Genomic DNA, 18,412 nt, shown 5'->3' with positions numbered 1-18,412 from the left:
TGTGCTCGAGACTGGAGCGTTTGCGAGTCCTGTGCTCGTGACAGGAGCGTTTGAGAGTCCTGTGCTCGAGGCTGGAGCGATTGTGAGTCCTGTGCTCGAGACTGGAGCGTTTGCGAGTCCTGAGCTCGTGACAGGAGCGTTTGCGAGTCCTGTGCCCGCAACGGGAGTGTTTTCGAGTCCTGTGCCTGTGACAGGAGCTTTAGCGAGTCCTGTCCTCGTGACAGGAGCGTTTGAGAGTCCTGTGCTCGTGACTGGAGCGGTGGCGAGTCCTGTGCTCGTGACAGGAGCATTTGCGAGTCCTGTGCTCGTGACAGGAGCGGTTGCGAGTCCTGTGCTCGAGACTGGAGCGGTTGCGAGTCTTGTGCTCGTGACAGGAGCGTTTGCGAGTCCTGTGCTCGTGACAGGAGCGTTTGAGAGTCCTGTGCTCGAGACTGGAGCGGTTGTGAGTCCTGTGCTCGAGACTGGAGCGGTTGCGAGTCCTGTGCTCGTGACAGGAGCGTTTGCGAGTCCTGTGCTCGTGACAGGAGCGTTTGAGAGTCCTGTGCTCGAGACTGGAGCGGTTGTGAGTCCTGTGCTCTTGAGTGAAGCGGTTGCGATTCCTGTGCTCACGACAGAAGTGTTTGCGAGTCCTGTGCTCGTGACAGGACCGTCTGCGAGTCCTGTATTCACGACAGCATCTCGGAGTATCTTCAGCATCTCCAGTAGAAGTGAAAGGAACGTGTAAGAGGCTTGTGTACGTGACAGCACCGTCTGGGAAACAGCGTACGTGACAAGAGCGTTTGTGAAGCCTGTGCTCGAGAGAGGAGCTCTGGGTGGCCTGTGTGCACGACGAGAGCGTCGGGTAGTCCAGCGTTAAATTGGTCAGAGGAGCGTTCGCGAGTCCTGTGTTCGTAACAGGAGCGTACGTGACGGGAGCGTTTGCGAGAAGTCTGTGCGTGACAGGAGCCTTTGCGAATCCTGTGTGCGTGACAGGAGCGTTTGGAGCATTGTGATCGTGAGAGCGGCGTCCGTGAGACCAGTGTGCGAGACCGCAGCGTCCAATAATCCAACGTAGATGACGGCAGGGTCTGTGAGTCTTGTGTAACTTACAGTAGTGTCTGAGAGTCCGCCATCCGTGACAGGAGCGCTTGCGGATCCTGTGTTCGTGACAGAAGCGTTTGTGAGTCAATGCCTGCAAGTCCTGTGAATTGTAGAGGGGCCACTCCAAGGGCTGTCCGCGATGTTGACGTCAAATACGGTCCAGTGTGGGCGAAAAGGGGCCGCGAAAGTTAAGATCCGTGCGACGACTAAAGGGGTGGTGGCGGGGCGATGGGAAAGCCGCGGTTCCAGCGAGCGTGGCCCGCCGAGCGAAACCAGTCGCCAACGCGAGACAAAGGTTGGAAAGCGAAGGCAACGATGAAAGGCAACCGACTTACCTGCTAGCGACGAGGTGGAAGCAGAGGCGACAAGTTGAGAGGAACGCGTTTGAATAGTTAAATCGAAAAATTCGCGCAAAGGAAGTCGCCGTGGGCGAAAATTATGTCTGTCATGGCTCCGTCCAACCGGTCTACGAATACGTCGTTCGCGAATTGTAGCATGCTTTTCCTTTTGTTTTTACCCAGATGGCATTACAGCGTCGTACGTTGATCCGTTGGTCGGCTACCGGAGCACGGGCTGGTAGAATAGCGAACGGAAAAAAGGAAAAACACAGCGACGGAAAACTAACTACTTGCAGCGAGGGAGCAAACTGCGAATGTACGCGTCAGCGAAAAGACAGCGCGCGAAAGACGTGGTGCGCGAGGGCGAGGCTGCGCCAGGTCGAGGTTACGCTACACGCCATTAACTTATGCCAATCAAAGCTTGACTCCAAAGAGTCGCTCGTTTCTTCAAGCCTGCGCAGAAGGGACGAAGACTCGAGGTACGAGAATGGCTGCTTGTCCGAACTTCAACACAGCACATGCGCGCAAACCAAATTTGCCGCGCTCAGAAGGCGCGCTGGGGGCGCTGGGTAAATTTTCGTACCCAGTTCTATTCGACCAAAAATCCGGAAAATTAGAGTGGCGAATGGAACGATGGAACAGAATTTTTTTTTTACTTTTCCGGATGACTTCACAGAATGCAAAACAAACTTTCCATATGGTAGTCCGTCTAATATGAAACATTTTACGGTGCATTTAAATAATGCACTGTGGCGGGTTTGCTGCACATATAACTAATATTTTTTCAAATAAAAAAGCACAACAGGGATCTTTCAAAAGGCAGACAAGACATTGAAGGGTACAGTAATAAGTTGGTAGAAGTTTGGAGTTTGAGCTCAAACCTAGTCAGACCACAATCCAGTCGGGGATAGGGCTGCAACGATACACCGGTGCACCGGTGAATCACGATATTTTTTGTCAAGATATGACTATCGGTATTTGAACAAAATACCGCAGTATCGTAAAAAAATAAAATACAGTCGAAGCTCTCTTAACGGACACTCTCGTAAGCGGACAGCTCTACTTACGGTCACCTTGTCTGAAATCCCGTTTTAACTCCCATACAAACTCTGAACTTTTACATTCTCGTAAGCGGACATTCCCGTAAGCCGCCGCGGAGATTACGACTTAAGGTGGATTTCCACTGTCGCGTTTTTGCTGACGCACGTTAACGTACTTAAAAATTATAAACGGACGTAAAACGCGCGCGATTACGTGCGTCGAATTTACGTTGTCCAATTTCCAATGCCACGTTTTTTTCTTGGTATTTACGTACGTTACACGCACGTATACGCAGGTAGCAATCTCGAGTGTTTTAAAAAAAGTTGAACTGAGTTCAACTTTTTCCGCGGCTGACTGCGGTTACGCAGCGATTTACCCAATCATACTTTTGGAATTTGTCACATGACACCACTTGTCATGTGGTTTTTGTTTTAAATCGCCGTCGATTTACATGGGAAAACATTCAGATGTAGAAGGACTTCTCATCGAGAAAGCCCGAACATTTCCAGCAATAATCTATAGAACTGACTACAGAACCAAATTACATGAACGCAGTAGTGAAAGAAAACGCCTGGCGTCAGGTTACGTAGGCTTTGAACCGGCAATCCGGCAAGGTCGCCACAAATCTTTTTTTGCTTGATGGTCTCTTTCGGAAGTATTTATAAAATGCCTCTTGGTCATATTCACGCATTCCTTTTACTAGCGTGTGGTACAAAGTGTTTTCATGGGAGCCATGTTGGAAGAGTCAAACAACAAGACATTTGCATAAAAATGTTAATGAATTTTTCCCAAAGGAAAAACAATTTATTGATTACATATACCTTCATTAAAAGAACAAACACTAAAAAGAAAGCCACTTCGAAATTCTGAATTTTTTGCATACTTTATTTCTCCAAAACAAAGTGCAAACCAGCGAAAAAACTTCGTAACAATGTTTCTCGTGTAAAAGGAAGTTCACGACAAAAGTCCGCTATTTTTGAGCACTTTCAAAAATGGGCAAAAACCAAGTGTCATTCTTCCTGCCGTGCCTTCAATTATTTATAAGGATTTATTAGGACAACGATTTTCTACCAACAATCTCACAGCATGCCAATTTACAAAGGCAAGACGACCCTACGATTCAGAAAAGAACACGAGGCACTCAGTTTTAAAGACTACATGTAAGCTTATAAATATCGGATCAATACATTTTTTCTGGATATATATTCATTGTTTTAACCGTTTCCAGCCAAAGTAAAAGATTGCGACGACCTGTGACGAATCGAAATAGATGTTAATCTTCCAAGGTACTTGCTGTGTTTGAAGCAAACACAGTCTGACAAAATCCCTTTACGATATAAAAACAAGGTAAGCTTAAGCTTTTAGTTATAACTTTAAGCTTATTAAGTTATTGATTTTCATTTTTTATCATAGTTCTAGCGATCAGTCGTGTACCGGTATGTCAAAACAAGGACATATAGGCTTTTTGAAATTCGTTCGTTTGTGTTTTAATAATTCCAACACGAGTTTTATTCAAAGCAGTAAGCATCTACTGACCATTCCTTACAACTGATATTTCTTTTATGCGGTAAATTTGTTTATCCTATAGCTAATTCACTGCAGTAGGAAAAACACAGGACTTTAAAACGTAGGTCGGAAAGAACAGAATTCCAGTTACACTTCAAGAACAAAATTCTAACTTGCATGTAAGTGCATTTGCAAATTTGTAAGAATTTGGTCCGAGTCACATACGGTAGACATTTATAACTAAGAGCCTTAGCGAAAAATATTTTTTCCATGACATGTGCTATTTTTCACTGAAAACTTTGCTATAAATTTTCCTTATTGCAATTTCAGTTTATCATATGATTGTTTGAGTGAAAGAGTTTTGAGAATGTTTTGTATTTTTAATCTGATTACAGCCTTTCCTAGAAATAAGTTGGTAGGTTTATACATTTTTATAACTTACATAAGAGAAAATAGCACAGATTCTAATATGTTACGTGTAAGAACATAAACATCTTTTATATTATAACAACCCAACAGATCAGTTATATAAATATTTGATAACGGATTGGAAGGTTGCCCTGTAGTGAACAAGCAGCTCTCAATTTTTTTTTGGCCTAGGACAGTGCATGTGTGCCTTAGTGAACTTGTGACTGTATAATTTACGTGTAGTCAGCAGATGATCGTGCCTTGCCAGCTGGGCCTTAACCTATTACATAAGCAGTCATACTGAATTAATTACTTTTGGACTAACAGTTTTGCGAAGTGTATTTGAGCATGCGGTGTGAGTTGAGATGTGATTTTCCTTGGTCATTAATATAAATTGGCTATGTTGTCAGTGTTGTAAGGAATTTCCCGAGAGTAACTGTTGTTGTAATCATTCGCTTTGCCGTGGTTTATCTGTGATACAATCACAGCAAATCTCTGAATTCTTCTCAAACATAATGTTTGCAATTTTCCATGTGACAGTAGCCTCGATCTCAGCAGTTTGTCACATAATATGTGACAAACTGTTGAGATTGACACATTTTTCGCATTGTTATTATACTTGAAGAACAGATTTTTAACTTCCGGTGTTGAGACAAAATGCTGTGATTGACACATTTTTCGCACTCTGATCCTTCTTGGTGGAAGAACAGGGTTAACACAAGTACCGTATTTTCTCGATTAAACGCCGGACCCCGATTAAACGCCGGCCTCGTATAAACGCCGGGTCAAAATTGCTAGTTTTTAAATAAACGCCGGGGGCGTTTGTTCGAGGTCCCGGCGTTTATTTGAGGTCAAGCTAACAAGTAAATATATTCTGTTTGTCACAAATCTCGATTGCAACATAAAGTATTTAATCCGTAATAGTGCACCTTTGGGAAATAATCACCTTTGGATACCCAGGGACACTTTTTCGGGGCAGAACGAAGAGAAAAATTGTCCCGCCTTGACAAAATGCCCCTTGGTCTCGAAGATCGGTAACAATAAATCAATCTGAAAAATTGGCAGAAAATTGCTGTCCGTTAATAAACGCCGGGCCCCGATTAAACGCCGGCTTCAAATAAACGATAAACGCCGGGTTCACGAAGTCAAGTTTGAAATAAACGCCGGGGGCGTTTATTTGAGAAAATACGGTACCAAGATTTCCTCAGTGAGTTGCAGACACAGAGAGAGATGAATGAACAAGCAGATTTATTTATTATCTCTTCATTGCATGTACAACTAATACTTATGTACATGTACTTAATTACACTGTATATGGACAGGTGTAATTTTAAATTTAATGAAAAAAAAAACAGTTGTGGTACAATCGACAGGTTTCTTTTACAGGTCACAGGTCGCAGGTCACGGGTCACAGGTCACAGGTCACAGGTCACGGGTCACGGGTCACGGGTCACAATTATTTACTGCACATGATATAAAGTGAACAACAGTTAAACTTACCGAAGCATTTTTAAAATTGGTTTCGTTAGCAGTTTGAATAATCCATTCGTGAAATGGATAATCCAATATTTCAAATGAGCCTGGATTTTATAAACGAATGTTGATTGGATTAATAAACAAAAGCCATGCCATACATACAAAGGAAACAGGTAGAGTGCAACACCAAAGATACACGTGACACTTGATTTTGGCACGAAAAGACAACGTCAACTATCGCATTCCTAAGCGTTTTATCCGCTGAGTAAATTAATTTTATCCTGTCATTAATTTTGTCAAATCTAACGTTTTAAACAGGAAAGACATTTAAAGATTAAAGATTTTTTTTTGTTTTACGGAAAAAATTACATTTGAAACGAAGCAGTGTACTCAGAAAGACTACAGTTCACTGAACATAATCTGTTTGTATTTTTTCTTTTTGTGTTTTATTGCGACGGTCAGCAAAGCAGAGTTCTTTTTTGATAGCCGGACTGCACTAGGGTTTAATCTGTGCCAGTTAAAAAACAGATTAAAGAGTTGTGACCGCGGAATAAAACTATAATGTTTTCAGCAGTTCAACTTATGATCACTCGAGCGCAACGTCTCACAGTCCTTCAAAACAAATCACGCTTCCAGCTATGAATCCATTTCTTGTTCATCGCGTTATTAAAAAATAGTCGATCACACTACTTTTAAAGCTTTCTTCTTCCAATTTTCGTTGGCCCATTGCTGTTGATGGAAAAACGCCACTGTGAAACGCTCAGGAGTTCACCTACTTGATTTGACAAGCAAAGTCGGGTGACCAACTTTGTTGACGTTTAGGGCGGAATTTAAGTGCCACGTGTATCTTTGATATCACAATCTTCCTGTTTCCTATGAATGTATGGCAAGGCTTTTGTTCATAAGTCCAATTAACATTTGTTTATTATCAAAAAATCGGGCTCATTTGAATATTGTATTATTCAATCTGCTAACGAAACCAATTTTAAAAATGCTTCGGTAAGCCGGTTTAACTTAAGTTGTTCACTTAGCGGTATCATGTGCAGTAAATAATTGTGACCTGTGACCCGTGAACTGTGGCATGTGACCTGTGACCTGTGACCTGTAAAAGAAACCTGCCGTGGTACAATCATGTACTGGTACATGATTGATGCTTCCCCCCTCCAAACGTTTTTTTCTTTTTTCAAAATTTTGAGAAGAGGATTTACTCTACAATGCTGAAAATTTCAGTAGCTGTTCATTCATGCCTTGCAAGAATTTTCAAGTGTCTATCTTATGTTCATACATGTATGATATTTGAAGTTGCCATGACAAAGCAATAATTACTAGGAGGTCTGGCAAAAAATTATTTTAACATTTTTCATTATTTTTCCCAGTTTTTTTAAACAGAATTATACGATTTGATTATTTTTGCATTTAATAAGCATTCTGGCTTGATTTTGCATCACTTTCCGTTATTTAAAATGGCAAAATCCAAGATGTCAGATCCAAGATTACTGCTATAATGACGTCATATGACGAAATATGACGTCACAGCCAACAAAAATTATGCCATCCTGTAGAGTACACTATGGGTTTTCTACTCAGTGCACAAATATTTTGCTGCACCTTAATAGGATGAAAAATCGGGGGGGAGGGACTCTTCCTTGTACGATGGTGGAGGTATTAGTTTGCTTGTACATCTGCTAATTGATAATCCTTTTTTGATTGATCAATTATTTTTGCTCGTATTTGGTGCTGTTGTTCTTGTTGAAATAATATATAAACAAAGTAACATGAATAAAAAAAAATCGGTCTAGAAAAGTATAAAAGGTAAATAACCGGGGAGCTCTGCTTTTATAGGCTTGCCTAAATCTATATATTATTGCTGTTTCATCTAAACCTTTGTTAGTTTTCCTGAAGACATTAAACCTCGGCAGAAGCTTATGACCTCGGTTGTTGTAGACAAAAAATAAAAGGAATGATTCCAGTTCACAGAAAAGTTGTTTTTGTCAAAATTATCCATTACTTGAAAATTACATGTAAAATCTGGAAAAATTTCAGTTTTCATTGCAAAATGAAACAGGGGGCGCTTTCCATTCGACCAAAAATTCTGGTTTGAGTTTCCGGGAAATTCCAGTGGCAAATGGAACAGCATTTTCCAACTTTTCCGGTTGACTGCACGAAAGGCAAAACAAAATTTGCATATGATCAGGTTGTGCGTCTAATATGGAAATTTCTACGGTGCATTAAATTAATGCTTTGTGGCCGGTTTCCTGCACATATAGTTCGATATTTTTGCAAATAAAAAGCATTCCGAGCACTGAAAATAAACGCCATGAATGACATCGTGGCCACAAATACAGGGACCTTTAAAAAGGCACACTACAAGCAACGAAAACGTCGCCAACCCAAAAAGTTTAATGAGCAAAACAATGGCGAAGCCTACACTCGCGTTATAAATATTTGTAAATTTCTTTGCTGCCGCCTGCAAAACATCAACGAAAAACAACCGAGTTCACCTGAATTTTTTTTTTTGGAGTTTCAAGAATGCTTCCTTAACACATGTAACTGCTGTCAGCTGCACACATCGCTAAATTTTCTGCCGCAAGGTAGACCCAAATTTTCGAAAACAATTTCCGGGAACTTTCAGTTCCATTTGATTTTGCTTCTGGGATTTCCGGGGTTTTCGGTTGAATGGTTCGCATTTCGGAAAGTCGACACTTTCCGGATTTTCTGGAAACTTTCCCAGGAAATTTCTGTACCATTCGTCCTTGTTCCGACATTTCCGGAATTTTTGGTCGAATGGAAAGCGCCCAGGAAGTTGAATAGGGGATGGGAGTCTGGTAACTATTTTCTCTTATTGATCACGTGAATTCACGTGACGGATAAACAAAATGGCGGCTCGAAGGAGTGTGTTGTTTTTGGTCTTTTCTTTGTTTCTTCTCTTTGTGATTCCAAGAGTTTCCTCGATATGTGCTCCAGAGAACAAAGACGTCAAGGTTCTTAAAGCGTAAGTGTACATGTACAAGCAATGGTTGAATCTTTAGATCAGGGTTTGCGGTTGGGCATGATTAATGTTTATGCAAATGCAAGATCGAAGTTTAATTTGCGATAATTAATCTAAAGAACGGTGATTAAGCTTAAGCTTATATCAAAAAGAGCATTCAAATTGTTGTTTTATTATAAATGTAAAAAACTTATGATATTATTTCTTCCTGGCCTCTTTGGCCATAGTTCATATCTTAAGAGACATTTTTTCGATGGGGTCTAAACAAAGAGCGAGCCATCCCGATTACCAAAACAACACAATGGTTTGCCTAAATAGCACTCATATTAGCCTACAGTTAGCTTAGGTAGTTTACAGGAAGCCCTTATATTGAGATGGGGGATTTCTGGCTCGCATGGCTGGCTTGCAGGTTAGCCTAAACAGAGGTTTACATAACATATGGCTCGGATAATTCTCACTACATAATTAGTTAACTCAGAGCATAAATTCAATGATCCCTTTGTATTTCTCAGTGAACCCACATGCTTGTAGTGATACTTTATGTTCCTTGAGTATAAATTTGGTCGTTGCACCTGAAATATGATCATTTCATTGGAACATATCTCATTGCATGCCTTTTGGCTCAGCAGTCACTGACTCTTCCCAAAACTTACCAGTAGTCTAATATAATGAGGTCATGAATTTGCAGTGAGGACAACAGTAAAATCCCGTTTTCTTGAACCTCTTGGGGGAACAAAATTTTTTTGAAGGAATTGGCAGGTTAAATAAATTAAATTAGGATAAATGTAAAATTACAGAGAGGTACTTATTGCAAAACACGCAATCTGTTTGGCTATACAGGTGCCTTTAACGATTCTATGACGGCTTTTGGAGCACATGCTCAGTTTTTTTGCTGAATTTTATGTAGTAGAGCCAATAGGCGAGCCATTGTGAACGGCCATACAGATCGGACGTGAATATTTTATTCTACTTGTGAAATGAAAACAATAAATTGAATGCAAAGTATTGTTATGCAAATCAGTAGAGATCTGTATCAAAAGTTAATGAATATGAATTAGTTGAGCAGGAGTCTGTATCAAAAGTTAATTCTATTGTTTGATTTGTATTGGGGTTTACAGTTGTGTACATGTGATCTGAATATTGTGCTGGGATTGGTTTGCACCCTCATGAATAGTTAATGAATTTTACAAAAATAAATAAAAAATCTTCAATTTGAGCAATATTCTGTGTTAAATAGATCGGCCACTGGGTTATGCAATTGGACAGCTCGTTCTTGGTGTCTAGCAACTTTGATAGTTGGCTCTGGGCTTTGTCCCTTGCCAACTACGTGCCAATAGAAACTTCGAGCTTGCTGTCTAATTGTTAAATGAACAGACCCTATAGCAGTACATGTACAGTACATTGTCAAATGAATTAAGACGGATTCCGCTGAAAGTTCGAGCAATGAGTGCGAAAATTAAGTACCAAAAATCTACTCATTGCACGGCAACATTTTGTATACTATTTAAAAGATCTCATCGAAGTTCATTTGTCTTAGTGACCCCGCAATTAAATTCTAAAGTATTCTCGAGAAAATTAAAGTCAAACCTCGAAAAAATGTATAAAACGCGCGCCATTTTGTTTTGAACTGGCGCAAAATGTCCGTTTTAACTGAAATAATTACAACTTCAAATCCATTTTTCTCTCGCGGGGTCAGCTTGATTGCTAAATTTTTGGCAGGTTTTTCTTAGCTGTACTAAAACTGTTGCCATGCTAAGAGGTCTTTTTGGTAACTTTATTTTTGCCTGTATTGCTCGAAAATTGTGCGGAAACCATCTTAATAATCTCTGAGCCTTTTTGATTGTTGCCTTGAGCTTGAGGATCTTACTCTGTATACCAACTGGATACTTTGCAAATACGGCACATAATTAAAATTATTAGTAAATATCACCCTGAAAAGAAAAGCAAAATAATGATCCGAAGTTTCTTCCGCATTTGAAAGAAATATGTTTTTGGTTTTCTTTTTTAAAAGATCTTTGTACCAGGATGGAGCATTATCCATAATAGCCCATAATTTATGTACAGGTGTCTTTTCTCTCTGGACTCCCTAGTGTCGCTTGTCCATCTTGAGTTATTCATCTTTTCTCTGGAAGATTCCACTGTTGCGCTATATTTATTAAATTTGCTTGCCCTGAACAGTTGTTAAATATAATTCATTGATATGTCATCTTTACAATGTAGATTGAATATTGTTTCTAGTGTAGCTCAGATCTCCCTCAGAGCTAAAAGACAAAATTGAAAAATATGTATATATATATCATTGAATAAAGCTGTTTTTTTTCTGGGATTCAAACTCTTGGGATAAGGACTCACAGTTTTTCAGCTGTGGGAGTCCATGGACTCACTACTGTCTGTTTCTAGATGGATCACGCTGCACTGGTGATCAATGTCCCATCTTGGTTTCTGTTAAGTGTGGCCTATCCAGGCTTAATTCTTTCTTCTTACATCTGTTGTTCTCTGCTGTTCCATTAGCTCTTGTCTTGCTCTTTTTCCTACAGCTCCTCTCAGCTCTTTCGTTCCGCAGTTCATGCATCCTGCTTTTAATCTGTAGGATCTTGAATAAACAGTATTTTCTGGGAAGCAACAAGTTACATTCAATAATTAAAAGCTTCATGTAGTGCCTTATTCCCCTAAACCTTGATAAGCCAACAAGGTAAGCACACTAACATTACTTTTTTAAAAAACCTGCTAGTGAATTTAACTATCTTAAAATTTTTCTTAATTTGCATAGTTAAGTGACCTCTTTAGCTAGAAAAGTTTGGTTTGTCATCTAGGCTTACAGGTTTTGTAAATAATAATAATAATAATAATAATAATAATAATAATAATAATCATTTCTATAGCGCTATTTAGCTAATCTTTCATAGCACTTTACAATCACTATGCTAAAAAATAAAAATAAAATATAAAAATACCTAACTAAATTAATCTATTGAGCTAAAATATCTATACATGCAGAGAGTGAAGTTTTAAAAGTTAAAAATTTAAAAACTAAAAATATCATGATTATTTAACTGGACTTAAAGTAAACGTGTATAAGAAATAAAAATTAAATGTCATAGGCTTCTTTAAAAAGATAAGTTTTTAGGTTCTTCTTAAAAATGTCTTCTGATGCCGATTTTCGGATGCTTAGTGGCAGGTTGTTCCACAGCCTTGGCGCAGCAGTGCTGAACGCCCGGTCTCCGTAGGTCTTGAGTTTAGCCATGGGCTCAGTTAGCAGTTCTTGGCCACTGGAACGTAGTGACCGAGAGAACTTTCTAAAACTTAGCATACTAGAAACATAGGATAGTGTTTTGTTTTCTATCACTCAATTTGAATGCTACACCTGTATGTACAATTTGTTAGTGTGGATGTTTTTCTGTCCAGAATTCTATTAATAAAATAATGAAATTTTTGTTGAGCTCAATGCCTCTCGCAGGTGGGCTTATTTTTTAGTAGGGTTTATATATGTTGTGATTTTAAATTTATCTTTGGTTTAAATTTTTTCAAACCAGTTTGCTTTTTATTTTTCATTTTTTCATCATAATATCATTACAAAGGGAAATAAAAATCGAACTGGTTGTCAGTTGTGAGTATTTACAATCTATATTTCACAGTGGTGATGGTTTTTTTTATAAATTATTTGTTACGTGTATTAAGTGCAGTTTGGTTCAGATGATTATTGTATGGTTTTTCTTTGTCTTAATTTCAGCCAATCCTACTGGCAGTTTGAGGTGTCAGAGGGTTTGCCAGGGTGTACGCCTTTCACTCCACCTGGAGCACCAAAAAATATCAGCACAACCTGCGTCTTCTATTTCTCTGTTTGTCAAGCTGTTCCTACGTTTTGCCCTGAAAATTCTGGAATTTGTCTGGCCAACAAGATCAATTATGGACCCAAATATGAACCTCTGTATACAAAGGCAAAAAACATTGGAGGCTACATACCAGAGCTAAATCCCTTCACAGCGGGTTTGTAATTGAAGCTTATAAAATTATCAGCATTCACTGTCCCTACTTAGAGGGACTGTGTCATGGCTGGGTTAAGTTTAATTTATTATGTTTTGCCCAATACTTGCCACAAAACTTAATGTTTGCAAAGAAATTACCTCCGTGGATCTAAGTGACAAAACTATATCTTCATTGCAATTCAAATGTGTCTCCCAGGTTATTTTCATTGGTGATTTGATCCTTAGTTCTCATAAAATGCCTTCTTAAATGTGTTATGAATATAGTAAGAAGTAGTTATCATTGCTTGGGATTTGTGGCACAGTCAACTGCTTTAAGCTTTTCTTTTCTTTTCTTGAACTTTTAGGACAAAACGACTTCACACTAACTTTTAGTGAAGGAGAGCTGTTAAAGATAAATGCATCTCTGTCAGTCATCGCTATGACTTCAATCAAGTTTAACTGTAACCAAAGTGCTACATGGAATAATTCAAAAGACGGTAAAGTTCCATATCCTCCCGAAGTAACTCACTCGACCCCTGGGGATGGCCCCTTTCTCACGGTACGTAAGTAATCTAACAAATCTGATGCTACGTCTTATTGCATGCTCATTCACATACCCCATTAGAGAAACTTCTGAGATTCCAGTGGAAAAAATACTATTAATACTGATCATGTAGTACTGAACAATTAAATGCCAATAATGCAAACCTTCAAGGGAAATCAAAAAGGGTTCAAGTTATCAGGTTTCAAGTTATCAAAGGTAAAATTAGTGAGAAAATGACCTGGGGGGAATCGAAAAAGGTTCAAGTTAGCGGGAGGTTTCAGTTATTAAGGGTTCATGTTATCAGGATACTGAGTTTTTGCAAATCCATTATCTTATGGTGGCAACAAGAATGTTGTGATAAAAAAAGGTTTACTGTAATGGGTACTGCAGTAGCTCTTACAATAGAATATGGCTCCAACTTGCCTTAAGTGCAACCTGGAAAATCCACTTTCTTTGTACCTTATAAAGAGGCCTTTGTGAGGCATGTCCCCTGTCTGAATTTCACACTTTTTTAACTTGCGGCTGTCTCAACACTGTGTCACTTTGACCCTTACACTGACTAACAGGTCCTCAGTTTTAATACTGTGAAGTTATAGATAACCTACAAAGTATTCACGTGGCAAGATTAATGTTATACGCTGCTGTTTCCCATTCAGTACTTGATAGTGTTTCCATATAAGGGAGCCTGTACAGGAGGCGGTGGTGGAGGTGGCGGCGGTGGTGGAGGCGACAAGGAACCCACAAAACCTCTAAGCGTTGGATCAATCCTGCTTATTTTGTAAGTCAACTCACCACGTGGGTACATGTATATTTACGGTGCTAGCACAAAATTAGTTAACACACTCAAGTATTAAGGGTACCGGCCCTCACAAAGCAAACTGGTACGAGCCACGTTAATGTAGGACAAGTTGGAATATTTTCAGTAAATAAACCCTTTTTAAAAAACCCCTGAGAGTGCTGAATGGCACACAATGTCATAACTGGGTCAATATTTGTCCGATTGATTTGAAATTTTGGCACAAAAATTGTCTTGGCAAGATCTGCATTTTGAAAGCATAAATTAAATTGTACCTCCCCCCTATTTGTGACTTGATTCACCTCCCCTATAACTTTTGAAACTTTTTTGCCTGATACATTTGTGGTATGCAACATAATTGTAATTGACCACTACACTGAGAGCTGCACAATAATATATAGTTTAGGGGTATACCTAAAATTTACGGAGATAAATAACTTTTTGAATATTTTTCTTTTCAACGTTTTATCTCTGTCATTTCTTTTAAAGCTATAACATTCTTTTAATTTGCTTAATAAGTATTTTATGCAATTTACTGATCAACACCTTTCAAACGGTGTCTCATGAATACATAGATATCTAGTTTATACTTTTTAACTTACGAAAAAAGGCCATTTGCTTTAGGGGGTAAAGGTTTTTAAACCTTTATGACTAATATTTAGAAGGAAACTCCCATGTTACATAGATTTCCAAAACACAAGTCTCTTAGTAATATTTTTGTGTTTTGGAAATCTATGTAACATGTCAGTTTCCTTCTAAATATTAGTCATAACCCCTTGTAAACTGTGCATCTTGACACTGGATAATTTGCAATTTTTCACTTATTTTTTTTGTGTATAATTATTTATGTACATATACAGTGGTTCATTTTGTTGTATGCTGTAGATGTCCTACCCTCTCTAAATAAGTTGTTGTTGTTATTCAGCAAAAAATCATAAGGACCAAAATTTCTACCATGTGGAAATTTACCCTTAGCCATCCCCCTGCAGACAGGAAATTAAGGGGGCAGTGGGCTAATAGTCAGTGTGCTGGATTCCAGATCAAGCAGCCGTTTGAGTTATGGCAGGCAAGACACTTCACTCTCATGGTGTCTCTCCCTTCCTAGGTGTGTAATTGGACACCAGCAAACTAAATGCTGGGATGGATTAGCATTCCATCCAGGAGGGAGGGGGGGGGGGGGTAGAAATACTCCTAGTTGCTTTGTGCTACAGGATCAAGTGCTAAAAGTAGGTTTTATGGGCCACTGAGCTCTAACACGACTTATACCTTTCAGACCTTTACTCCTAAACTGCTCATTTTTCCTTGTATGTAGATTCTTTCCAGGAATTTTTCTGTATTGTGTGGTTGGAGCATTGATAAACAGGGGCTCTGGAAAAACAGGGAAGGAGATGATCCCAAATTCCAAGTTCTGGACGGACCTGCCAGGATTAATTTCGGTAAGGCTCAGCTTTGTGTAAAAATTTTCTTTTGCAGCCGGTTTTTATGTTGGCATGCAATACTTTTTGTCAGTAATATGAAGTTTGCAACAAACCTGACACTTTATAGTTATGTCTGAACTGCTACTGCGTAAATGATGTCGCAGCTTAGTAAGGGCTTATAGATCTAGGGCTTATATACCAATTTTGTAGTGTATGCTGTTTGCGTCACACAAAAAATCTTACACAACTTTCATCATAAAACATCGTCTGATGTGACGATTGTCATAGGGTTTTAAAACACAACACTGTGCATCTCAGTTACTGTACCTTGCTTGCATTAAAAATACTGATTTGTTGAAAAAAAATTGCTTTATATTCACTAATTTTTAATTGCAACATTTTCCCATTTCAGGATGGCTTTTCCTTTGTTATTGCTAAGATCACATGTTCTGAGATGTCCACATCACAGGAGCGTTATGACCGCATGTAATCACTGCTTGGTGTTGTTAGGAGTTTTAGGATCACTAATTTTGAATGGTTCAATCTTGATATGCAGTTTAGCATGTTTTTTATTATAGCCTCAGTAGCATTTTTACTGAAAAAAGGGTTAATCTAAAGAATAGTAACAGGGTAGTGAACAGGTTAGAGTCTGGCCGGGGGACTTCCATGTGGAACAGTCAGGGATGCTTATCGGAAGTTTTGAATTAACCCCTAAAAGAGACCAATCTGGGTGTTGCTCAAGCTTTTTTGGACCCCTAAAAATACCAAAATGCTTAAAATAAGATTTATATTTCTATATTTCTTCATGTGAAACCATAAACAAGACCTTGACGGCTAAAAATATTGGCATTTTGCCTAGAACAGCCTAAGTGAGACCAAAAATCCGAAATTTACACCCCTTAGCAAGACGACGAGCATCCCCGTCTCTTTTGTGTGGAAGTCTCTCTGAGGGTGGTAGGGAAGTCTCAACAACTTATTAACAATAATATCACACGCCTGAGTTTCTATGAGCGACCGACACCGCTTATTAACTGTTTAGGTAGACATTAAAAAGGGTAGCAGTATAAACCCTACTATTTTCGCTATTTGCAAGCCAGAAATAAGGATAAATTTTCCTTTCAAGACAACCTGTGATGACGAATGGTCAATGATGAATGAATCAATGAGATGAGCATACTTACAATGCTACTAGAGTGTTTTTTAATTGATTGTTGTAAAACTAGAAACAAATCAATTACAGTGGAAAACAACAAACATAGATAGCTCAAAAGAACCTATACGAACACAAATAAAATACACATAACCAAGGCAAAGCTCGGGAAAAAGCGTGTGACCAAGTCGTGATTAATTTTGGTTCTGCATGTAATTAATTGAGTAGGTGGCACAAGTTTTTTTAAAAATTCTCATTGCAGAGCAGAGCAAAACCAAAGCAATTCAAGATTACTTTTCACACTCAATTAAAAATCGCTCTAATGATAATAATTCAATAAGTAATCAGTGATCAAAAGATAAATAATCATCATTTACTTCTATACTTGATCCATACACCTTTGTAGCATTTATTAAAGCGTTCTTGCATTCCTTGTTGTCATTCCACAGTTTTATGCTTATCATCCAGTTTCATTTGTTAGAAAGCGATTTGGTGGGAAACGAGTATAAAAATCTTGTTAATATCTAACTGTAAAATTACTTTCATTGACAATTTGTTGACTAAGTAAACAGCTAACCTGTGCAATCTAAGTTGTGGAATGTCGTCCAGTTTTGGCCAACTCAGCCTCACCGCCTAGGCTTTTATTTTTTTGGAAGTATTTTTTCATTTTGAATTTTCGAACCTTTCTAACAATTTTTTGAGATAAATAACAAAGGTTTTTTATTGATTCCCTTAATTGTTCATTTATGAACTGAGTGTCACTGGGTTCGTTTTGTGGTTCTGTCAGAGAAAACCTTTTTGGATGTCATCAAGTAGAGGTTTCGCACATGGGTTTTGTCTTTTATATTGGTACCTGAGCACCGGCAAAAAATAGCATCGTGTTCACACACACAAAACCAAAGTACCCAAGAACCATTAAGTGCCTGAGTACCTTGTACTCGGGCACGGACACTGTGCCTGAATTGTGGCGTGGGCACTTGAAAAAATGGTATGTTCACATTAGTGCCTAGCGAGAATCGTACTCAGGCACCGTGCCCAGGCACCAAGTATGAACACAGCCTAAAGCACTCTATTTGTTTTAAAAAAATTTAGTTGGTTGGCGTAACAACAAATGCATTCGGGGTAGCAATCCTGCAGCTTTCTTTTTTGGCCCCAAAATCTGAAAGCCTGAAATAGCACTCGTTACTTCAGGGATTAGTTTAATTAGTTCACATAGTGATACAAATGTGAAAAATATTTAAGAGGAAATAATGTGTTGAATGGTTTGCAATAAAATCGAAACATTTTACTCTAACGGGTCTTACTTGTAGCTTGTTAATGACTTTGCCAAGAGGCGCTCCATAAAACTTACTTTTTTAGATACAAAATACCCCACATCAAACGTCATAAACACGCTACAGTCGAAGCTCTCGTAAGCGGACACCCTCGCGACGCGAAAAAAGTGTCCGTAACGAGAGCTGGCCGGTTATGAGAATGGTGGTGTAGGGGATAGGTGGCCTCTTTATACGGGACCTTGCCTAGCTAACAATAACCGGACGGAAGTGGCTGACGACAAAACAAACACTGAAATGTGGTACTGTAATTACTGTAAAACCATTGTCACGAACGGCGATGTGAAATTGATTGATAAAAACAAGATACGGAGGCTGTTAATTGGATTTTCTTTGGGGTGTCCGCTTACGGGAGCTTAAAAGCAAAGAA

The 18,412-nt window shown here is 38.9% G+C and overlaps 1 protein-coding gene across 1 annotated transcript; it reads left to right on the top strand.

Annotated features, from left to right (window-relative positions):
* The first annotated feature begins 8,686 nt into the window (after positions 1-8,686).
* LOC144660829 (uncharacterized) lies at positions 8,687-18,005 on the top strand. Its single transcript, XM_078521559.1, has 6 exons — positions 8,687-8,841; positions 12,569-12,825; positions 13,169-13,362; positions 14,004-14,125; positions 15,456-15,579; positions 15,974-18,005. Exons 1-6 carry the CDS (start codon positions 8,726-8,728, stop codon positions 16,049-16,051), a joined length of 891 nt encoding a protein of 296 aa, XP_078377685.1. The 5' UTR covers positions 8,687-8,725; the 3' UTR covers positions 16,052-18,005.
* Positions 18,006-18,412: the final 407 nt, after the last annotated feature.

The sequence above is a fragment of the Oculina patagonica genome, chromosome 1 (genome assembly GCF_052425735.1).
Source record: "Oculina patagonica isolate OP01 chromosome 1, crgOcupat, whole genome shotgun sequence".
Lineage (NCBI taxonomy): Eukaryota > Metazoa > Cnidaria > Anthozoa > Scleractinia > Oculinidae > Oculina > Oculina patagonica.
Note: the sequence above shows the minus strand (reverse complement) of the source record. Positions and strands in the feature narration are given on the sequence as shown.

Excerpts from the sequence above, each read along its gene's own strand:
- LOC144660829 (XM_078521559.1), top strand. The coding sequence starts at position 8,726 with ATGGCGGCTCGAAGGAGTGTGTTGTTTTTGGTCTTTTCTTTGTTTCTT. Across the intron at positions 12,826-13,168 it reads GCTAAATCCCTTCACAGCGG|GACAAAACGACTTCACACTA; the intron begins GTTTGTAATTGA and ends TTGAACTTTTAG. Across the intron at positions 14,126-15,455 it reads GGATCAATCCTGCTTATTTT|ATTCTTTCCAGGAATTTTTC; the intron begins GTAAGTCAACTC and ends CCTTGTATGTAG.